Below are 24,516 nucleotides of genomic sequence, written 5' to 3'. Positions count from 1 at the left end.
CAGTCAATTAGTGAATTACTGCAGTTGTTAAGTGAATCATACAGTCATTGAGTGAAGCTGGCTTTTCCCATTGACTTTGCTTTTTGGAAGCTGGCCAGGAAGGTTATAGATGGTGATCACATAACCCCAGGAAAACTGTAACAAATGCATGCCATTTGACAAGTGCCTGGATTTTGATCAGGTGACCATGGGGATCCTGCAGTTAGTTGTATGTGCTTAGATGACTCCATTGTTGAAATTGCCATTTTTTTCCTCTTTGCCTGGGAAGTGTTTAATTCATTTTTACAATGTTTATTTTTCTGAATTTTTATATTTTTACATCTATTGTTTTTACATTTGTTGTTTTATTTGGTGGTTTCCCAGAGTTTCTTTTTATGAGTTGGGCAGCTATATAAATTTGATTAATAGATAAATTATCCTAAATAGAGAATTTTCCCAATATGCTTAGGTGTGACAACCTGCAGGAAGACATTATTCACTTTCAGTTTTAAAATTATCTATTGTCCACTATAATTTATTAATACAATTATATAGAAATTCATAAGGAATGTTTCTGTGTCCATTAAGATTCCCTTTCACTACTCAGAGTTGTTGATGTTGGAAGTAGAATTGCATGCAGTGTAACTGCAATTGGGGAAAAAGCAAAACAGCTGGCCTCCTTCTACTATTCATGTCAGATTGTACAAGTGTGAAGGCCATGGGGTCTTCTAGCAGTTGTTCAGGGGCAACTCTTAGCAGTATATTGCCCATGCTGGTTGGTGCCAATGTGATCAGAGGTGGGTTACTCCCGATTCAGCCCGGTTCAGGTGAACCGGTAGTGGCGGCAGGAGGCGGCTCCCAGCGCAAACCGGTAGTGCCAGGATTTGCAACCCACCTCTGAATGAGATGTATAGGCAGTCTTTATTGTCCACCCCTGCATATGTGGTGCAGTGCTGCTTCAGGCTGCTTAAAATCCTAGAGGAACAATTAACATAACATGATATAAAAATATTTTTGCCAATTAATTAATTAAATTACAGAGTGGTGGTTGTGGGGAAAATGGGAGGAGAAGGAGTATAAAGTATGTTTGCTGTCTTAAGTTATTTGTAAAATAATTATAAAGATGGGATACAAGATAGATGAGAGAGAGAGAGAGAGGTGATGATATAGCTGGATAGACATACATACAGACAGCTAGATATAGATAATAGAGGGATGAATAGATTATAGAGCTAGAAGATAGATAGATAGATAGATAGATAGATAGATAGATAGATAGATAGATAGATAGATAGATAGATGATAGATAGATAGATATAGATAGATGATAGATATAGATAGATATAGATAGATAGATATAAACAAACATGAGCAAGAATGAAAATGGGCTTTGTACCAATAATAAAATATGAATATTATCCAAATTGTTTGCACTATAATATGTAAAATATAGAATTAGATATCTCATTGAGGTTTTTTTCCTTCATTTTTCAGATACAACATTCAGTGTCATACCGCTGAGTCTGCAAATGATATTCTGGTTCCATCTTTTGATGAAAAGAGAAAGCACTGTGTTTTCCAGGGCGATCTTTTATTGTTCAGCTGTGCAGGATCTCATCTAAACCATAAAAGGATTTGCCCTTGTAGAGACTATCTTAAAGGACAAGTTGCACTATGTAAAGACTGCCTATAGCAGGAAGTTAATGTGACTTTTCAAAGTGGCTTGGAAAGAGCCACACTGTGCACTTTGCTACTGCAAACAAAATAGTCATCGAAGAGCAGAAATCTGTCCTGAGAAACGGCAGATAAGCGATTTAAATGTTTAGGAAAATAAACCTCAACTTTTTTTGTTTTTGTTTTCTGAAGTGAGCTACTTCCAGCCACAGAAATCTCTTTATTCAAAAACCAGACAAATCAAGTCCCAACAAGAGCTTGAGAATAACATTGGGGGTTCTTCCCCAGTGACTCCTCATGATGGGCAGTTTGTCAGATATCACTGAACAAAAGATCAACCTGAAAGGATAGGATGGTGCAGAAACGACTTAAGACTTGCTGTAGGAAGGCAAAATGGTGGTGCTGTTCCCGTCGACAAGGCCAGGCAGCTGCTGAATAACAACTCCACACTCTTGGTCATTTTCCGGCCTATCCCAGCCTAATTCAATGGACTTTCTCCAGCAAGGGAGAAGGGAACCCTCCAAAATAGACAGTCTGTAGCTGACAGACTGACGGATCCTTTAGGCTTGATGATGGGTTATGGTCGTGGCATTAATCAGAGTTCAAATAGCCACATAAACACTCAATTTGTTTTTTGGTTTTTGTTTTTTTTAAACCAATCCTTTTCAACTCTGTATTCCCTTTCCGACTTGTCCAAAGGTTTTGCTTAGGGTGTTAGGAATACTATGTAATCATTGGAGATAAAATAGTTTCACAGGAGCAATATTTTATTTCTTGAATTTGCTTTAATATAGCAAAACAGTGTCTAAAATAATGAAAATAGATACATGGTGGAAGAGTGGTCTGCCTCCCCGGTATCTTGTAACGATTTAAAGAGCAATTATGGTCTGCAAATAATGGTTTATTTTCTGCAGCCCTTGTTAAAAAGTGGATGTGTAGAAATAGGCCATTTATTTTTTAAATTGCAATTAATGCAGAATATTGAACTTAAACATTGTTCGTAGACAGGATATAAGCTGTTTCTTTTTTTTAAAAATGCACAGTACCTTTTTTAATGTATTTTTTTTAGCACAACTGACACATCTTTAAATGCACTGTTAGTGGGTAGGAAAATAGCATTGAATTGAAAATGAATGTGTTATCCATTTTTTTCAGCTAGATTTGGATGCGGGGGGAGGGAGGAGACTCTTGGACCATATGCAAAATCAAAACTATTATTTCCCTCCTTTGTAAACATTGTTATTTCTACTGATAGAACAATATGCCTGCTTTTAATCTTTTGTAATCTATCAACTCATTACTTGATGCATTATTTCATATCTGAAGGTCATTGCATATCTCTTCACTTGCAGAAGACCACAAAAGAAACATTTTTGAAGAATTTGCCAAGTTGAAGTTTTAAAGTCAATTTTTCAAAAAAAAAATCTGGTTAAAATAAGTTGAAATCTGTGTGAGCATAGTTTTTACGGAAGCCAATTATTTATGTTAAGGGACTTATTGCCAGATCTGAATAAAATTTGAATAAGAAAATTACATTTAAAAAATGTTTACATTGTATATTCAGAAACACTCCATTTGTAATAAGAAATATATTACCTAAATTGAACATGTTATGTGTAGAATTAAAAGTTACTAAGGATTAAACCTCAAAATTAGGATTCAGTAAATTGAATGTCGGATTGTAAACATTACTTTCTTGGTTCTACAGAATGTAACTCTTGGGATCTAAGCATGTGTGTTTTTTAAGTTATCAAACCTAGATAATTTTTAAGGCCAAGAATTATATGTATGTATATCATGAGTTCACCTGAACCCAGAGACTTAGCACTTCTAATCGCTGTAGCAGGAAAAGAATTTGATATTTGTGCTGTAAATACAACTTGGTTAATGTGTTCAAATTAATTTATCCTGCATAATGGTGGACTGCTTTAAGTCCAGTATTTCTTTTACAGAAAAGCTAACAATAAAGCACGAATTAAAAAATCCAGGCAAATTTTGAAGGAGAGAATGGAAATGATCAGAAATCAGAATCTGCTTAGAATTTTTCCTTCAACATTATTGTGGATTTTATATTCTCATGCTGAATTGTGAACGTGCGCCTGTGTGTGTTTGTATTCATAAATTGTTTCAGAGTAATAATATATTAACATTCAAACAAACCCTAAAACCTAGAATGAGTTGTTGGTTGGTCAAATCAATAATTATAGACCTTCATTCAGAGGTAGATTTGATAATTGATAGTCTTGTAGTTCAACATAGATATATACATTTGCTGAGAGAGAGAGAGAAAAATGGTTGCAAGTTAAAAAATGGAGATTGTTTTGGGAAAAGTAGAATTATTATAGTTCTTATATTTTTGCAGTACTTGTATGATGTCATTGAGAGTAGGGTCAGATCTTCAATAGGTTCATTCCATTATTTCATAGTTTTTTTAAGTTTTTATGACAGTAAAATGGTGTTGATCCTTAAAGGAAAATTGTATATCAATTTCTGTTGGAATTACATATTTATTTACTATCCCATTTGGTGGAATAAAAGCAGAATGTTTCAACCAAATACATTTTTGTCAGTACAGGCTAAATTGACCTGACACTTTTTCCATGGAAAATGTCTATTAAAATGCAGATATTAACAAGTCTAGTTCATTGAGCACTGTTATATAAGCTGAATATAAAGGAGTTTGTCCAATATGTCATTAAAAATTACCCAGATTTATAGATGAACCTGTTAATTCCTTCTTTTTTCTTAAAATAAAAATATAGAATCAACAGAAGGAATGTTGGGTGGAAGACAAGCCGAAGTAGAACAATTTTATCATGCAAATTTAGGGCTAGATTGATTATTCGAAATAAACATGGGTGAATGAATTGGATATAGATCAAAAAATAAAAATTATATGAAAAGATTAATCCTAACCTTCATATGGCAAGAACATTCTTTATTTTGCAAATTTGTTTGAACTGATATTTTTAAAATCTATGAGATTACCAAAACCTGAGATAAAGCATTTGCATAATTTATTTTAAAAATAACATTGAGTTTGCCTTTGAAAAGAATGAATACACTGTTTAAAAATGCCAATAAAAACCTCATTTATTTCATATACTCAAGTTGATTTGTACATCTTTCTATAGCTCTATCTTGAATATATTTTATATTGTCTCTTTATGTAATTCATCAATACACATAATGTGGGTTGCATTTGATTATTCCATGGTGGTATCTACCTATTCTGTTAATATTGGTGCCTTTATTTTTTATAAATTGAATTTCCAAATAATGGCTAATTGAAATATGAATACTAAAACTCTACTTGAGGAATAATAGAAATTACTCATCTGGGTTTCAAAGAGGGTTTTCTGGAAGAAGAAAAAGAATATTGTGCACCCAGCACCAAAATATAATATTGCTTATTGGCATGTGTGCTTGAAGGGATCTCAGATTGAATTTCTCAATGTGTTATTTGTATCATGTGTTAGAAAACGAAAGGAATAGAAGCTACTTCTTTGTTTCCCAGCTGATTTTCTGTTTTGGCAGGGATTGTGTTGAAAGTTTTAAGTAGAAAATAAGATGAGCAGTGTCAGTCAATTCCAAATATTAGAATAGAATAGGAATAGAATAGGAATAGAATAGGAACAGAATAGAATAACAGAGTTGGAAGGGACCTTGAAGGTCTTCTAGTCCAACCTCCTGCTTAGGCAGGAAACCCTATACCATTTCAGACAAATGATTATCCAACATCTTTAAAACTTCCGGTGTTGGGGCTTTCACAACTTCTGGAGGCAAGTTGTTCCACTGATTAATTGTTCTGTCAGGAAATTTCTTCTTAGTTCTAAGTTGTTTCTCTCCTTGATTAGTTTCCATCAGTTGCTTCTTGTTCTGCCCTCAGGTGCTTTGGAGAATAGTTTGACTCCCTCTTCTCCCTCTGATATATCTGAACACTGCAATCATGTCACCCTTAGTCCTTCTTTTCATTGAACTAATCATTAAATGGTAGGGAATCATGAACTGTATTTAAATGAAGATGTATATGTGCATCCCAATAATCATGCTTCACGTTCTCAATTGACAAGTTATTTTAGAACACTGGAAATTCAGGAGAAAGCCTGGGTCTTATTAGATGTTTATGGTGCATACACTTCAATTCCATTGTTAAGTGCTTTTGTAATAGTTTTGTGCTAGATAACCTGTAGCAATAACCCAAACAACTAACAGAATAACAGAGTTGGAAGGGACCTTGGAGGTCTTTTAGTCCAACCCCCTGCTCAGGCAGGAAACCCATTTCAAACAAATGATTGTCCAATCTCTCATTTAAAAGCCTCCAGTATTCGACCACTCGCAACTAGGGAAAACCAGAGTGTGCTTTATAAAAGGAAAAAGAAACGACCACCCAAAATCTGAGCAACTTTTGGCCTTCCAGTTTCAGTGTTTCAGTGTCAAATCTACTAAGTCACAATTCCTTATCAGTGTTACTTAGAGGATCATTTAAAGACAATCCATAATGGATAACTCCAAATTATTTCCTGAATGTGCATGGGTGACTGACAGTATAGTTTCTAAGTGCCATTCTTAAATCCACTCAACATTGTTGTAACTGAAAAATAGGAAAGGACTCTAGTAGTACTATTGAAAAAGTGTCACATTAGCTATAAAATAGATACCTTTTCTTTCATGTATTTAACAATCAATACTTAAGGTGTGTTTTAGAAGACCTGAAACTGAATCAATTCTTTGTAATATACCATGTTTGCATCCAATGCATGTAACTACGTTTAAGCAAAATCATCTATCTGCAGGTAGGTAGGTAGGAAGGAATGCTATCTTATATTGTTGTTCTGTTCAACCTGGTAGTTGGAATCATTAGTTCTGAGCAGGCACATTTGCTAACCCTGCCTGGATTTTGAACTCAAAATTTACATTGCAATCGCGTTTCTTATTACAATCCACAGATTTTCTAAAGCAGACATTGTAAAATACTTCTTAAAAGTTATGCCTGGCTCCACATGTAATTCACTGAATGTTGCTAATAGTTATAAACTATTTTGTCATTCTCAGTTGGAGACCAAGGTTGAAATCCATGATAAGTTTCATGGCATAGTGCTCATATACTGGTAGTCCTCGACTTATGACAATTGAGTCCAGAATTTATGTTGCTACATGAGAATTTTGTTAAGTGAGTTTTGACCCATTTTACGACTTTTTGCCACATTTGTTAAGTGAACCACTGCAGTTGCTAAATTAGTAACACGGTTGTTAAGCAAATCTGTCCTCCCCATTGACTTGGCTTGTCAGGAGGTCACAAAAGTTGGCCACATGACTCCAGAACATTGCAACCATCATAAATATGAATCAGTTGTCAAGCATCCAAATGTAAATCACATGACCATAGGGATGCTGCAATGGTTATTAAGTGTGAAAAATGGTCATAAATCACTTTTCAGTACCTTTCTAACTGAATGGTCACTAAGTGAACTGTTGTAAGTTGAGGACTACCTGTACTGCGCTCTTTCTCAATAATTTAGGACTTCTAAATATTAGTATTATAAACCTTGATTTGATGATTGCTAGTATTGATTTGTTCTTTGTATTTAACCCAGAAACATTAAAAAAGCAAGTGTGATCAAATAACAAATTGCAGTTCCACTAGCAAAATAATAAGTGAACTGGGCATAAACTAATCCAGAAATGAGGAATATGCTACAGAAATTAAATACAAACATACATAAACTGAGGATATAAAGTTATTTAGTTTGTGTAGCCAGATACTAAAGAAAGCAACTTTGATAGAAAAACCAAATTCCCCAGTATTTTCAGTGAAGACAGCAACTGATTGCTTGCATCGAGGCAAATGCCTCCTTGTATCCTTTTCAAAATTAACTTTTCTCAGAGTCTTTTGTTCTTGGTTTTGTAGCTTGTTCAACTCTGACATGTAAAACACTTCTAATAATTCATAATATAAAACCATGTGCTAACAAACTTCTCCATAGCTTGTTTGCCACACAGACCATTCTGTTTAAAAATCTGTTAAGGTTGCCACTCATTCTGGAGAACTGAAGTCATAGACCGCAGGGGAAGGGAGAATCGACTCTCAATGCTTTTTCATTTAAGAAATTTGTTAATGGGATGACATTACAATACAGTTCATTCATTCAATCTTCTGTGTACCTGAGCTAATCTCCATTAATCTATTAAAATTCAATTCCCAGACTCCTACACAGGAAAGACCTCATAATTGTTTCTTATAATATTGTAAAATTGCTTACAAAGTCTACAATGATGACACAAACACACATCTTGCTTTAAAGTGGCTTTATCCTTTTTTCAGGTAATTTTTTTAACTTGTATGCTGCCAGACCCTCAACAACTCTGGGTGGTTCTAACAAATAAATTACAATAAAAGAAAACTCTTAAAAAATGGCAAGTGCAATGAAGTGAAAACTGGATGAAGCAATTTGGAAGGACCAAGCAATGTAAACCTGTATAAATTGAAGAGGATCGTTTATTTTTGATTGATTTGATCGATTCTTCCATGTAAACTTGTTCAAAGAAGGAATCATAAGAAATTCTAAGAATTCTAGGATTTGGGAATTATGTGTTATGTACTTACCTATCCAATATTATTTTCATTTCCATGAACTTAAATATTAAAATTGAACGTAACTCTAATAATACTTCACAGCAGAAGTGAAGATTATTCTTCAAAGAAAAAAACCAGTAAACATAAAACACTTCATGGGAATTTAAGAATTCAATTTTCAAAAATATACGCTCCTGGATTTTTCCTATGTCTAACTTAAGCAGGTGCAAATTCCCACATCTGCTTATTCTTGCTAATCACTTGTCTGCATAAAAGCTCAATAAATCTAGCTGCAATGGGAGAAAGCATCCAAAAACAGTCTCTGCAGGCATTAAATACATAGACACCCCTCACTGTGAAGCCAGTGATGGAAATAAGGTAGATTGGCTTACTTTCACTATTCTGTTCAGCTAAGAACTGGTAAAGTTTTTAGTATGTATTTTAAGTTCAACTGAAGCCACTCCAAAAGCACTAAAAAAAAACCTCAGTATTTGGATTTATTTGCACATTATCTCCTGCTCAATTTTGTTCCAGAAAATTGTTGCCTGGAAAATACAGATTTGATCACAATATTTTTTTAAAAGTGAACAGGTAGGCTTTCATTATCACTAGGAAGCATCTTATTTTTCAATAAGTTGTGTAATTAACTTGTTTTCTCTATCTGTTCTGTTCATCACTTACAAGTTGCAAGAAGTTATTTACATTGTTAAACAATACCACTGGGACACCCCCCTCCCATCCTAATATTATCATGTAAGTCTCAATTTAAATTTAACGATACATTGAGTAACTTTGGTTTTCTTAAAATGGCATCATGGAAATGTATCAATTGTAACAGTTCTGTTGTGACTCACCTTTCCTGCTCACTGTGATAATTGATGAATGCTTACTGCACATCTGAGAAAATTGAAAGACATTTTTGTAATTATATGCAAATAGGAATATATGCTGCTTGCCTATTCAGTCGAATTGTTTTCAACTTATCCATATGGATACTGCAATTGTGGGTGTCAAAACAGTTTTAAAGGTTTAATGTTTGAAATTTTGTGGCTCTCATAATATTGGAGTTTCAACACCTGTTGTCCCTACAGGGGGTGCGAAGGTTCAGCTGTTAAACTGGAAAATTGACAGTTCAGGTTAGAGACCTGAAGGTAACATGTGTTTCATATGCCGCAGTATATGATCATGCTGGCCACATGAAAATTGACAGTTCAGGTTAGAGACCTGAAGGTAACATGTGTTTCATATGCCGCAGTATATGATCATGATGGCCACATGAAAATTGACAGTTCAGGTTAGAGACCTGAAGGTAACATGTGTTTCATATGCCGCAGTATATGATCATGCTGGCCACATGACCATGGAAATGTTGGCTCTCTCAGCTAAGAAATGGAGATGAGCACTGCACCTTAATCTTGGACATGACTGGGCAGGGAAAACCTTTACCTTTATGTTTTTATCCCTTACATCATCATGAACAATATTATTGAATCTCAGTTCATAGAAGATTTGTGAAAGTTTTAAATGGCCATGTAGTCATCCATACTAAGGCAAAGGATTAGTGATGCTATAACCTATGCTATATATAGCGTACTATACTCCATAAACGTTTGGTGGATCATGACTTGCTTTGTCAAAATACACAAAAACGCCTTTCATGTAGTAATACATTTGTTAGCATTTAAGTTGCCAGAGGATTTAATCCAGCCACCAATCCCTCTGGAAAACTCAGTAAATTAATGAGCTGTTGGCTTAACTGCCCCTCTGCAAAAAGTTATTTCTATGACCACGTCAAGATACATACTGGTTTTGGATCATGTTCAATTCATTTATTTCAGAAGACTGCATGGAATAAAAAACATTACCACAAGGCTGGACACTTTTTGTCCAAGGTGATGAAGTGTACTGGAAAGATTAATATTCCTATGGAAACACCTTCAAACAGGTAATTGAGATTGAATTGCATCCGATTCAATGAAATGAAATGAAATAAATATTCCTTCTATCAGTTTCTATTTGCATTTCCACAAAAATACATTCACCGCAACATGGCATATAGAAGCAAGAAACCAGTAAATGACAGTAGGGGGTGTTATTAAAGATGTCAACTGCAAATTTGATGTCCCTCTGCAAATGATTATTCCACACCAATATACATACTTCCAATAAACTTTACACTTTTTGCCAGATATAAAATTACCTTGTCCTCTTTACAAATGCACCATTTTCAAACTAGTGGAGCTAATAACGCATGTGGATTAAGCAGTAAACTTCAGAACATAATTTACTTAACCATATGTTAAATTTGTGCTAAAACATCCACCTACATAAAAATTACAGAAATAACCTGTCTATGGGAGGTGCTTCTGTACAGGAAGACTTTCAATTTAATGTATTATATACACCACTTTTTTAAAGGTTAGTTATAGGTCCTTTATAAAACAAGAAACATTTTATATATTATACAAGATGAGAAATGGATTCTGTAACCCAGATGTTAAACAACATAAAATGAGTGAGCAAGTGAATATCTATAGAAAAGCCTAACTCTTCATAGTTAGAAAGAGTCTACATTACTGTCAGAATGGAACCATGATTTCCACAGGACACCCGTGTTTTTGCTAGACATACTGCTACATAAGTGCATACTATAAATCAACACATTAAACCTCAATCCTTTTTTGGCTTTTAACTGTACATGAATACTTTGTGCTTATTTTGACTGTGCAGCTTAATATGTGTTGATTATATATATATATATATATATATATATATATATATATATATATATATATATATATATATATATATGTGTGTGTGTGTGTGTGTGTGTGTGTGTGTGTGTGTGTGTGTGTTACAGAGAGACACAGAGAGAGAGAGGGAATGGGAAAAAGGAGAGAGACATATTTTAAATAATTTAATAAAAACTATGCAATTAAATCATGTCCTAAAATTTGGGATATTGAGCAGCTGAAGGGGGAATTGCACCTTTTATTGAAACTGTGGCATCTCGTAGGAAGAAAATACTTCATATTTTTAATACTGAATCAATAAAAATAGCATGTCTGATCTGTTGGTAACCATGTGTAAAAACACCCTTGACTTGACAAGACACTAATGAGGTGCTGCCCTTCATCCATTGTGAATTTTAGGAGTAACAGAACTAAAAGATTAGTCCCTTTTGCTGGGAAAACTCAAGCTCCGTGGTATCTGTTTGTCTCTAAACAGTCAGAGTCAGACTGGGACTCTTCTTAATTTGGCCCCTTTAAATGGGCAGCTGTCAAGTGACTTGAGAGGCCTGATCATTTAAACATGTAGCAAAAAGGATTAGAAGTCTTATTCATTTTTTTTTGCAGCTTGCTGGATTTGGGGGAGTGTATACCAAATGCAATTGCAGAGATCTAAGCAGTGCATGTATTTGCCTATTTGTACAGATTGGTTTCCCCTTGAATGATGATGCAAAAATAATATGAATAACAGCAAAATTCAATCTTGCAAGTAGGACTGGCCCCACTTGCCAGGATGTAGGATGTTTTCAAATCCTGTAAAATGTATTCAGTCCAATAGCTGGGTTGCCTTCATTCAAACATTTCATAATGACGTGTTTGCCGTATACGGGGAACCATATCCAAAAGCAACCTGAAAATAAAAACAAGCCCAGATCAAGGGCAACAATTATACATTGCAAAGATCCAGCCATAAATTTCTGCATGTTTTAAAGATTTCTCCTAATCGGTACATGTGTATCCCCAAAACAGGAAACTAATGAAAGGTCTTTGGTGCTCTCTGAGCTTTGGTTATTTTTTTCCATGCAGACATTTATTTCATTACCTAACTAGGCAACATCATCAATGATGTTACATTAGTGACATTATCCATTATCTAACTTGGGAGTATCATCTCTTTTTTTAATTATTATTTTATAACATAAAAATTCCATTTTCAGTTAAACAGTACGTTGTCTGGGTACAAATAATTTTAGGAAATAATAATCAAGGTGTTTACAACAATGTTCATTGCATTGGTATTAATTCTGTAATAATATTTACTCATCGATTTTAACAAATCTTATAACATTAGTCCTTTTCTTATATTTCCATGTTTCTAACTTCTGTTTTTATTAGCTAACCATTGATAGAATAAGTCCCATGTCAAAAAGTATCCAGTTTCGAAGTCCGTTTAAACAAAGAAGCCTCTAAGACAAATGGTGCTGGTATTTAAGATAGTAATAAAAGCATAAATCTCACAGGAGTGGGACCCGCCCGTATTAATCCTAGCTTCAAACAACTTTGCTTTGTCCTGGGGGGGGGGGTCGCCTGTCTGGGGCTGCAAAAAAAAGCAGCTGAGAAGAACTGGCTGGAGATAAAAGCTCCGCTCACGCTGGATCTAATCTCTGTCCACAGCCAAAAAAAAGAGAAAGGCTGTGAATTACGAATAGACCCTAGCACACAGAGCTACTCCCTGCCCCTTTATAGCCAAAAAGGGGTGATATCTATGATCTTATTTAGATATACAGACCAGATCTCTGAGAGGAGCTCGGTTGAGCCCTCCTCGGCGACAGGCTCCGCCCCCCCGAAAGCCCCACCTAATCAAGGTGTTTACAACAATGTTCATTGCATTGGTATTAATTCTGTAATAATAGTTACTCATCGATTTTAACAAATCTTATAACATTAGTCCTTTTCTTATATTTCCATGTTTCTAACTTCTGTTTTTATTAGCTAACCATTGATAGAATAAGTCCCATGTCAAAAAGTATTCAGTTTCTTCCTTTTCCTTAATTTTAAGTGTTAATCCATTTCTGCACATTCTAATATTTTTTAATTACATTTTCCTCTGTAGGGATCTCTTCATTTTTTCATTGTTGTGGAAATACGATTGTAGCTGCAGTTAGCACATGTAAAATCAAATATGTAGTCTTTATCATACTTTTAGGATAAAATGCCCAACAAAAATATTTCTGGTTTTAGATCTATATGTTGCTTTATCATTTTTTCAAACCATGTGTGTATTTTCATCAAATGTTTTTTTGCCTTTGGCCATGTCCACTACATATGATATTACGAACCAGGTGTCTGATTGCATTTCCAACACTTCACGGACATGTCTGTAAAGATCTTTGCCAACCTTGTTGGTGAAAAATGACATCTATAAAACATTTTATATAAATTTCCATGCAGTTTGCATCATTAATTTATGATTCCTATTCCACAATTTCTGCTATTTATCCAGTTCGGCAACATCTCTGATGATGTTACTTTGCTGGGTAATGAATCGTCTGCAAAGAAAATCACCAAACTTCAGAGAGGCTCCCACAGTTCAACCTTGAGATACAAATATTCTGTTCTATTGGTAATAGAACAATACATTTCAATCAATATAGCTTTATAGTAAGAATATAATAAGTCACAGTAATTAAAAATATATATGCAGCATTGAATAAATGGCACATGGGAGAGACGCCTTCTTACCACAATCATGGAGCAACATTCAAACGCAAATGTAAAATGATTTCTTTAAAAAAAAGGTTTCACTCACTTGGCACCATAGGCAAATATTATAAGTCCAATCAGAACTCCTATACTTCCATCCAGGTACCAAACAGAAGCATTGTGCTTAAAAACCTCTGCACTCAGGAGGATGGAAAAGCCCATAATTCCTCCTACCAGAGAGTTGAAACCTACAATGAAATAAATTAAGATTAGGCCCTCCTAGCAAGAACAGGGAATTCAAGAAATAGCCAATGTCAATGGATGCAAGATTTGTACATTGTTTTGCCTGATTTCAGATCCCCGGTACCAGCTAGCAGAATTACAACTCCCCAAAGCTTTAAAATATAGCCTGTGACTTACCAAAGCCCACTTCAGAGGGTTTTTACAGCTCAGAAATCTAATCCAAAATATCATAAATCTTTGTTGTCCCAATTCATACACTGAGTTTCCTATTAACCCTTTGACTGTCCTCATCCTTTGCAACTGCTGCCTTAATACGGCCATCTGTGCAAGTCTATGGAATTGGAAGTCTTGTTTTTTAAATAGCCAGTTGCACACCAAAATAAGACAAAATCATTTATTTCATCAGTGCTGCTGCACTAGAGTTAAGTTCTGGGTCTTTAAGGCAGGGCAGTATCAAATTCTGTGGATTGCTTTTGAATTAATACCTACCATCTGCTTTCTAGAAGCTGGAGCCCTAACTTCACTAACTCTGCAGTAGATCCAATCTTGCAGGGACATCATGACAGCTATGCAAATATGGCAGAGGAGGAAAATGAAGCTTGCTGCCAAGGAAAGTCTATTCAGTTTTGTAAAACAAACAAACAGCACATTCATGCTGGCTGTAGATGGGGGTTAGAAAACACACAGCCCCAATAGCAGAAACATGGTGCGGCAAAAAGGAAAGGCTAGCAGGGTTTTATATTTCATCAGTGTTTATAAAATAATTGCTTGAACTCATTATTGACAGAAAGGCTACTGACAACCCAAAGTTTGCTCTTTTGTGATTTTTTTTTAATCAATTCTCTTTCTTCCATCTTCCGATGTTCTAGTTTACTTTACTGATTAGCACTTGGGCCATATCAAAGTGCAGAGTTCCAGACATAAATTATTACTAAAATCTGATAAAAACCATTCAAAATCTTCCAATAAACCTCCACCCCATTCCTAACAAGATGCTCCTAATTCACCCCACCACACAATCAAATATAGAATAGAATATAGAATAGAATAGAATAGAATATAGAATAGAATATAGAATAGAATATAGAATAGAATATAGAATAGAATAAATGGTTGGAAGGGACCTCGAGGCCTTCTAGTCCAAGCCCCTGCCTATGCAGGAAACCCTGCACCACTTCAGACAAATGGTTGTCTATTCTCTTCTTAAAAATTTCCACCGTTGGAGCATTTACAACTTCTGGAGACAAGTTGTTCCACTGATTAATTGTTCTAACTGTCAGGAAATTTCTCCTTAGTTCTCGGTTTCTATACCCATTGTTTCTTTGTCCTGCTGTCAGGTGCTTTGGAGAATAGCTTGACTCCCGCTTTTTTGTGGCAAGCCCTGAGATATTGGGACACTGCTATCATGTTATCCCTAGTCCTTCTTTTCATCAAACTAGATCTACCTAATTCCAGCAACCATTATTTATATGTTTTAGCTTCCAATCCCCTAATCCTCTTTTTTTGTTCTTCTCTGCACTCTTTCTAGAATATCAACATCTTTTTTACATCATGGCAACCAAAACCGAATACAGTATTCCAAGTGTGGTCTTACTGAGGCATGATAAAGTGGTATTAACACTTCATGTGATCTTGATTCTATCCCTCTGCAGCCTAGAACTGTTAAATTAGTCAGTTCTCACACACAGCAATTCAAATTCAAACAACACATACAAGTTTTAACCAGCAGGATAGAGAGCCCTATATGGCCGAACAGGTAACAAATGGGCACATTGAATATACAATGATTGGGGGGGGGGTGTAAAGGAGAGAGAAAGAGAGAAGGAGAAGGGGGAGGGTTTTAATTTGTGCTTTTGGATTCTCAAGAGATACCAGAGGGATTCTGCAATGGTGATAATTGCACCCAAGAGCTCCATCAGAGTTCATGAGGAATTCAATACTCCACCAAATTCCCCCATTGGGGAAATGCTAGGCAGTGACTAATAACAACAGAGTTCTCCAAAAATAAAACTGAAAATAATGGTGATATTTCAGCCGTTCTTCAACTTCTGGCCATAAGATGTCAGCCTGATCACATCTCTGCCCCACATCCATAAACCCAGATTAGCCACAATCTGATATTTATTATTTATTAAATTTAAACACCACCAACCTCACTGCCTAAGTGACTCTGTTATATGCATGATTAATTCCTTTGACACTCTCAGGTATCACCTCTCCCCACTATGACTGACTCTCTCTCTCTCTCTCTCTCTCTCTCTCTCTCTCTCTCTCTCTCTCTCTCTCTCTCTCCCTCCCTCCCTCCCTCCCTCCCTCTCTCTCTCTCTCTCTCACGGCCCTCATTCTTGCCCTTTGGTTTAAGGCAAGTGATTACAATAAAAATCCTCTAAAATTACCAACATTCCATCTGTTGGCCCCACCTTCAGTGTTTACATATTCAGAGATGTTCTTCTCCAGTACAAATCTGAATAGGCTATATCTCATCAGTATCTCCCCATATGTTAACTAGGCTTACTGAATAGCTTAATTGACATGTTTAATGGTCTTTGTGGATTTCACGGACATTTTAAATGCATTTCTCCAGAAGCAACTGAAAATGATAATTCTATAAAGACAGAATTAAAACCGTATTGAAACTAGTAGTATATCCCAGATAGACTGAGTAGCTTATTCATGGGGACTTATTTGCTTCGATAATCATTCTCAGACCGCTCCAACATCATCTTGAAATTATACATGTGCCATCTCAAACTTATATATGTGCCATCTATTTACAAACAACACAAAACTTCACAGCAATCAAAGTGAAAGCCACTTTGTCAACATATCTACCAGTATGTAAACACCAGGAGCTGAGCTTAACTCAAAAGAGACTTTAAATTAAAATTAAGAATTTTGTACACAGAGATTACCCTATTTTTAATGTCTTGTGAGTGAGATCTTCATTTTCCAGATTCTATTCTATTCAATCTAATGATGCAAAATTAGAGAAATCTGGGCTTAGCTATATTTAACTAAAATAGGTTAAACACATAGACAGCAGACTAATTACACAGTTCCCTCCTTAATTTTGTTAATGGGAAAAAATAGCAGCAGTGCAATTATCACAAGCATATAATTAAAGGAAGAAAAGGAACATTCTCGGCTATTTGCAAAAACCAGAAGTCTGTTTGCTCTAAGCTCAGAAAATAGGGAGATGCTACAGTATTAATAAAGAGTCTAACAGGAATGTCAAGAGGGTTTATTTCTATTTACTAAATTAGATTTTTCCATGTAGAACTGTACTTAAAAACAACAGAATATGTGTCCCACTTCTATTCTTTTATATGTTATAAGGCAACTCTTATTAACCAGATCCATAGTTTTTGCCAATAGTCAAATTAAATAGAAATTCACGTCAGAAAAGGATTTTCTAATATTATATTATATATTTTGTAGTAATGCCTATGGCTCTACGGCACTTGGGAGAATCTGTTTAAATCAGATAAATGAATGTTTGCAGCTGCTCATGTCCAACATGGCATCCATTTCAGAAACAGACTTTTCAGGCCGTACCTACACAACCAGACTCTAAATTTCAACTCTGTCTCCAACCACCATTTCCCACTCCTAAATTTTGTTAATTGAGGGATAATCAAATACTGCTGAAAGCTCCAGCAGGGTTGATAGTAATAAATCCATATCTATTGAAAGAACTTTATGGGCTGAATCACTATTTCAGTCTGTTTCTTTCTCCATATCTGTCTATGATTATTTGTATTTATTTCACATTTCTGTACCCCTCAAAGAGGAACTCTCTTTGAAACTACCCCAGGGAGCCCTTTGTACATGAAATCTGTTCTGACCCAGCTTCCCAAACATGACAAACTCTCTGATGTGAACTCCAAAGATTCCTATATTAGGAATGGCAGCAGCCTGGGCAAAATGTTTCTCTCACAGGCTAACAAGTTGGGCCGGAAGATGAATAGTTGTTTGCCACATCTATTCATGTCCGCCATCTGCTTTTTATCTCCAGAACTAGGGTGGGCCTTGCTAGCAGCAAGTTGCTCTTCCTTCCCCAGGATCGGCCGACGACTTTCCACTGCATTCTGCCGCCTGTCAGGCATTGGACCCAGCTGTTTCTCCTCTTTTCATCAACTACCTCCAGGCTTGGGGCTGTTGACTCTCCATCTGAGGGATGACGGATGGTCCAGGCCTCTCTCTTTCTCTCTCTCTCTCTCTCTCTCTCTCTCTCTCTCTCTCTCCCTCTCCCTCCTGCCCTCTCTCTCACGTAACTTTTCGTGACATTTCCCCCCTTCAAAGATGTGGTCTGGGCGTGGACTGAGCGTGATCCATATGGCCCGCAGCCACCAGCTCTAGAACAGTCTTAAAGTAAGACTGGCTCCTTCACTGGTCAGTTTTTAACATGCAATAAAGACACAGTTGGATTTTTTACTCTATAATGTGGCATCACCCTCTAAATTCTAATGCTAATTCTCAATATGTTATTTTGTTTTCTGATCAGCCTTAATTTATTTTTCATTATACTTTGCCCCAGCTGAGTGGGAGAGCGGGAATAAGATTTATACATTTAATTAAGTAAGAAGACATGCTCTTCTTGTATAATATGCTAGACACCATCAGGGAGCCAGAATAATAGAAAAAGTATCAATTGAATAGATCTTACTTCCCTAAAGGCATCAGAAAAGACTTGAATTCACATCTCCAGAAACCTGCCACAAATTCATTAGCAGCAAAAGCTTCACAGATTTGACAGGGTTAGGCCAAATTTACTGTGGAACACCAGAAGTAGCGTTGGCTTACCTGAACAGTCTTCTCTGTGCGCTGCGGGAGAGTCCAAGCATGGGTTAATTCTGTCTGACTGCCCTGGACTGCCCTGGACTGAATTGAAGATCTTTAGCCATGCCTCCTGCACCGGGACCTCAGATTTTTTATGAAGGCGTGGACCAGTAGTCTGTTCAAAAAGTGGTTCCAGAAAGTCTGTTACAAGATCAAGTCAATGGTTAGTCGCAAAGCCACAAAACAACACCGTAAATTGTCAGCTGGCCCACTGAGAGCCTAAGGAAACATGTGGACTAAGGAAAGCCAATGGCAATAACGCTGGGAGAGACCTCAGGGTGCGGTTGGACTCTCCCGCAACACACAGAGAAGACCGCTCAGGTAAGCCAATCCTATTTCTCCTGTGCGCTGCTTGGAGAGTCCAAGCATGGGACATACCCAAGCTAAATGTCACTAGGGCCATGAGCACTTGCGTTAACGGTCTCTCCAGCCAAATGAATGCCCTGAAGAACTCGTCTCCCAAATGCTGCATCTGCCGACGTGAACGTATCTAACTTATAGTTCCGAACAAATTGGGATGGCGATACCCACGTTGCTGCCCTGCAGATTTCATCAATGGGCGCTTGAGTCGCCCAGACTGCTGTAGATGCTGCGCTCCTTGTAGAATGGGCCATGATGTGACGTGGCAAATGTGTAGATTGGAGCTGGTAGGCAAAGATGATGCAGGCATGCAACCATCGGCTGATGGTGGCAGAGGTGACCTTGCGTCCCATAGAGGCAGGTTGAAACGATACGAAGAGTGATTCAGACCGTTGGAACGACACCGTGCGCTTAATGTACTTGCGGATTATCCTGTGCACATCTAGTTTGTGCTATCTGCGCTCCCTAGGGTGTCTCAGATGCGGGCAAAAGTCTGGAAGGATGACTTCTTGGCTCCGATGGAACCAGGTGTTGATCTTAGGTATAAATGAGGGATCCAGGTGGAGCACGACCCTGTCAGGATGTATGATACATAGGTCCTCCCTGACAGACAGGGCCGCCAGTTCCAAGATCCTTCGTGCTGAGGTAAACCATTTTGAAAGGCAGGTGTTTCAGGTCACAGGATCGAAGGGGCTCAAACGGAGCGCCGATTAGTGCCCTCAAGACCATGTTCAACTCCCAAGAGGGATAACAAAGGACAACAGGAGGTCGTAAATTGGTGGCCCCTTTGAGGAAACTGCGAACCCTGGGGTGACAAGCAAGGGAGAAGTGGTTGTTGTAGACCAGGACCATAGACAGCACTGCCCCCTGACATCAGAGCATGTTCGCCGCTGGTCCTTGGTCCAACCCCTCCTGTAAAAAGTCCAAAATCTGTGGGATGGTGGCAGAAGTGGGATCAATGGTCATTTTAGTGCACCCCCTGGCGAAAGCAGCCCAGGTGGCGTTGTAGAACTTGTTAGTCGATGGTCGCCGAGAGGCTTGAATAGTTTGAATGACCTTAGTAGAAAGTCTCTTTCTAGGAAGTCCCTCTCAAGTACCAGATGGCTAACTGCAACCACTGGGGCTCCAGGTGTGATAGAGCCCTCTGGTTGAGAGAGACCTCCTCCAGATGCATCCTTCATGGTTTGTCAATGGAGAGACTCACCAGGTCGGCGAACCAAGTCCGTTGGGCCAGAATGGTGCCACTAGGATCACCTCCACCTATTCCTCCAGTATCTTGTGGACTATGTTGGGAAGGAGTGGGAGAGGCGGGAACGCATAGTGGCAAAGCAAGGCCTTGACTGGAGACCAGAACCTGGAGAAGAAGCAAGGGAGATGGGAGTTCTCTGGAGTGGCAAAAAGATCGACGGACGGGTGACTGAACCTCTGCATGATCTTGTGGAAGAGATCCGGATGTAGGCACCACTCTGAATGGTCAATCATAGCCCTGCTCAGCCAATCCGCCTGGACATTGTTCACCCCAGCAATGTGTTCTGCTTGAAGGGATGACAGATGTTTCTCCACCCACTTCCCCAGACATTTTGCTTCTGCCATCAATGACTTGGAGTGGGTGCCCCCATGGCGGTTTACATGTGCCTTGGTGACCACATTGTCCGTGAGCAACATTACATAGTGACCTTGGATTGTCACTTGGAAATGTAGAAGAGCTAGCCCCACTGCTTTTAGCTCCAGCCAGTTTGTGCTGTGCTTGAGATCGCTGACAAACCACTTGTCTTCTGCGATCTGATTGCTGAGATGGGCTCCACATCCAAATAGGCTGGCGTCTGTTGTGATGGTGAGGCAATCCGGTTCGCAGAAGACACTGCCTTTGGTCAGCGTTGGAGAAAGCCACTACTGGAGGGACTGCTGGACATTGAGTGGAACTGGAATCGGAGTGGGGGAGTTGCTTTTCTTGGCCGTTTGGTGGCGCAGAAGACACCACTGCAGTTGTCTCGAATGCAACCTCACCCACGGCACTATTGACAGGCAAGAAATCATTTTGCCGAGGAGCGTTGATAACTGAACAATGGGCGCTGACCGTGAAGTCCACAGCTGAAGTACCAGTTTCCTGATGCTGGAGATTCGCTCCTGGGACAAGGCGAGCTGGCAACTGACAGAGTCTATTATTGCGCCGAGATGCTGCAAACTGGTGGTGGGAGTGAGGTAGCTCTTGTCCAGATTGACGGAAAAGCCGTGATCTTGCAGAACCTTCATCGTCAACCGGAGGTCCCTGACTGCTTGCTGGGAGGACAACGATTGAATGAGAATGTCGTCTAGGTATACTTGAAGTTGAATTGGGCATGACATCAGGGATGCAACTACCACTGCCAGAATCTTTGTAAATGTCATGGGGCCAATGACAGGCCGAATGGCAGTGCCCTGTACTAATAGTGCTTGCCTGCGTAAAAAAACCTCAGGAACGTGTGATGGGCCTTTCGGATTGGGATGTGGAGGTACGCTTCCCGGAGATCTATTGAAGTTAACAGATCTCCCGGCCTGATGCAGCCCAGAATTGACTGGAAGGACTGCATCTTGAAGCGTTTGTACACCAGATGGTAATTTAACTTCTTTAGATCTAATATCCCCCTCCATCCTCCTGAGTTCTTTGAGACCAGGAACAGGATGGAGTAGGAGCTGTCTTCTGGCATCACTTATAGCAACGGAACAGCCTAGAGCCGGAACCCCCACGGTATGGGCGCTTGGAGAAGGATTGGTTGTGGCCCCTATCATGAAATGACTGGCGGTCCTGGGATCAATTGGGACCCTGCACATATGGACGGTTGAATTGTCCGGAACTGGTGGAGGCCTCAAAGGAATGAAAGGACTGTTTCCTAAAGTATTCGGAGTCTTTGCACTCCGCCATTTTGGAAACAGAGGGCATAACCTTCTTTTTATCTTTGTACTCAACAAGAACCGGGTCCAAGGCCTCACCAAAAAGTTTTGTCCCCTTAAAGGGAGCTGAGGCCAATTTCCATTTGGACCTCATATCGGCGTTCCAGTGACACAACCATAATAGTCTGCATGTGGTCACATTGGAAACTAAGGGAATTGATGCAAATTTAACAGAGTTAAGGGTGGCATTGGCTGTGTATTCAACTGCCGCCATAAGCTTGTTAAGTTCCTGTCTCATCTTAGTGTCACTTGCAGGGAGCTTGGCGGCAAGGCGGCGGAGCCACAGAAGACATAAAGGAAGCCAAGGTGGCCGTCTTAATGGCCTAAGCCGCTGCCTGATGTGTCCTATGACATGCTTTTTCTGACCTCTTGTCCTCCGCATTCAGACCTTCTAAAAGGTCGGGTGGCAGGACGGAAAAGGAAGTAAGAGCCTGCACCGGTGGATCCACCTGAGGTAGTTTTAGAAGATCCTCCAAGGAAGCATCCACCATATAAAGTTTCCTGTTGCTATTGCTAGGCATGGCCAGGGTGCCAGGCTGGGCCCATTGGCGCTGTACAACTTTCAGAAATAATTTGGGGACTGGAACTATTTCCTGAGCAACCTCGGGTTCATCAAAGAGACCCTCCCTGTCCTCGACTGTTTCAGAGGTGGCTTGCTCAGGTACAGAAGCTCCTAAGCAGGTAGCCATCTTGCCCTTCTTAATGATAGTCTTGAAGAAAATTTGGTTCAATAAACCAGTAAAGGCAGGTTTGTCTGGGACTGCACCCTCATCTCCAGAGAATTCCTGCTCAGGCAGAACATCCTCATCTACGGCAGAATCTTCGCTATCCAGAGTGCGGGGGAGAAGCCCTATGGATGGTGTCCCAGAGCTGAGTAGCAGAGGAGCTAGACTTGCGGGCCCGCTTGGACTTTTGCTTGAGCCCTTCTGCAATGCCCTGGGAAATGGCCTTAGTTATAACCTCTTGCATTTCTGCAGACAAGGCCGTGCCTTGATCCTCTACTGGGAGGACCCTTTTTGCGGCCTGGGGTAAGGGCAGCTGAGGAGCCAGGGGCATTACTGGTGGGAGATCCTCCTCTGCCTCAAGCGAACACTGGAATAGGTCAGCATTATCTTACAACAAAGGCCTGGGGGACCCTGCAGATGCTATGGAAACATCACAGGAAATTTGCTATTCCTCATCCTCATAGTCTGCAATGGATTGTTCAGTGGCAACAGGGGGTGGCTCCTGGGGTGAATACCTTATGGGAGGTCCAGCAGTTGATGTGACTGTGCATTGAGCCTTTTCAAACTGCTTTCCAAGCGCCTTTTGGCACCTAATGGCCACCTTGTTCTGGGCACTGGCCTGTTTCCTCCCCCCAGCCTGATGGTATCTGCTAAGGGCCTCTGAGGCTGCCTTGCTGGCCTGCCTAACGACCGCCCCATTGCTGAGGGAACTGGATGGTCTGCCTCATCGGGGGTTCTTTCTGCCATGGTAGGAACTGTGTAGGATCCTTGACTAGGCAAATGCACTGCACTCACCACCTGGAGACCAAGGATGCAAATAGTCCAGAGGAAGGAGAGTGGAGACAGACAGTGCTGGTGGGCCAAGTCCACGAGGCACGAATCCAAGTGCTCCCAGCACTTCCCAGGTGGCGAAGCAGAAGTATGGCCAGGAGTGGTCAAAAACTGCTGCAGGCACTCTGAGGGACAAGCCTCACTATTAGCAGGGAAGGAAGCCCGCCGGATGGCTGGACAGAAAGACCCCCACAACTCTGCTAAGGCAAGGACAGTCGGGCGGCAACAGGAGGAGGAGCAGCAATTTGGCTCCGATGCGATGCAATTAGTGGCCACAAAATGGCCACCACGCTGAAAGGTGGGAAACCTCTGAATTTAAAATGGCCATCGCCTTCACATTAACTGGAAATGGCCATCGCAACAAGAAAGACAGTCGGAAGGCTTCTGAAATGCTTCTGATGCAATGGGCGAGAACGTGAGCTAAACCACTGCCGCTGCACCCAGAAGACACCAAAACGAGGGAGGCATTGGCACTCTGCCCCCCCCCCCTCATCGCCCTTAGACACCTGACAGCTACGGGCACCCAAGCGAAGCCCAGGACACGTTGGCTCGCAGATCGATGCAGCTGACAAGAGAAAAGTTTTTTAAAACACTCACCGACCTGAATACTGTAATAGAAATGGGAAAGAGCTAGTTTGGAGAGTTCAATCAAGGTTATTAATAGGAACCACGTTATAACATGTCCACGGGCTTTGACTGAATTGAAAATCTGAGCTGCCGGTGCAGGAGGCTTGGCTAAAGATCTTCATTTCAATCCAGGGCAGTCAGACAGAATTAACCCATGCTTGGACTCTCCAAGCAGCGCACAGGAGAATGAAGCCTTGTGTAGACAACAGTCTCAACTGTCTAATCATAGAACTGTCTTCCTGCCCTTTCAAGTCTATGAACTGTTGGCCATTCTTGTCTGGCCTTGCAAATAGGAGAC

The 24,516-nt window shown here is 39.4% G+C and overlaps 2 protein-coding genes across 5 annotated transcripts in view; one reads left to right on the top strand and one right to left on the bottom strand.

Annotated features, from left to right (window-relative positions):
* MGAT5 (alpha-1,6-mannosylglycoprotein 6-beta-N-acetylglucosaminyltransferase) overlaps nucleotides 1-4,754 on the top strand; it is a 142,112-nt gene extending 137,358 nt beyond the window's left edge. For all 4 annotated transcript variants that reach the window (XM_032223117.1, XM_032223124.1, XM_032223100.1 and 1 more), the window contains one exon: nucleotides 1,474-4,754. In XM_032223117.1, coding sequence (XP_032079008.1) covers nucleotides 1,474-1,672 — 199 coding nt within the window. In that variant the 3' untranslated portion in view covers nucleotides 1,673-4,754. The remainder of the gene's footprint in view (nucleotides 1-1,473) is intronic.
* A 7,054-nt stretch (nucleotides 4,755-11,808) lies between these two features.
* Nucleotides 11,809-24,516, bottom strand: part of TMEM163 (transmembrane protein 163) — a 100,032-nt gene continuing 87,324 nt past the window's right edge. Inside the window, exons 7-8 of the mRNA XM_032232555.1 lie at nucleotides 13,769-13,910; nucleotides 11,809-11,869 (exon numbers count right to left, since the gene is read on the bottom strand). Of these exons, the coding sequence (XP_032088446.1) occupies nucleotides 11,809-11,869; nucleotides 13,769-13,910 (203 nt within the window). The remainder of the gene's footprint in view (nucleotides 11,870-13,768; nucleotides 13,911-24,516) is intronic.

The sequence above is a fragment of the Thamnophis elegans genome, chromosome 1, assembly GCF_009769535.1.
Source record: "Thamnophis elegans isolate rThaEle1 chromosome 1, rThaEle1.pri, whole genome shotgun sequence".
NCBI lineage: Eukaryota > Metazoa > Chordata > Lepidosauria > Squamata > Colubridae > Thamnophis > Thamnophis elegans.
The sequence above is the reverse complement of the archived record's forward strand: the minus strand, read 5'-3'. Positions and strand labels throughout refer to the sequence as shown.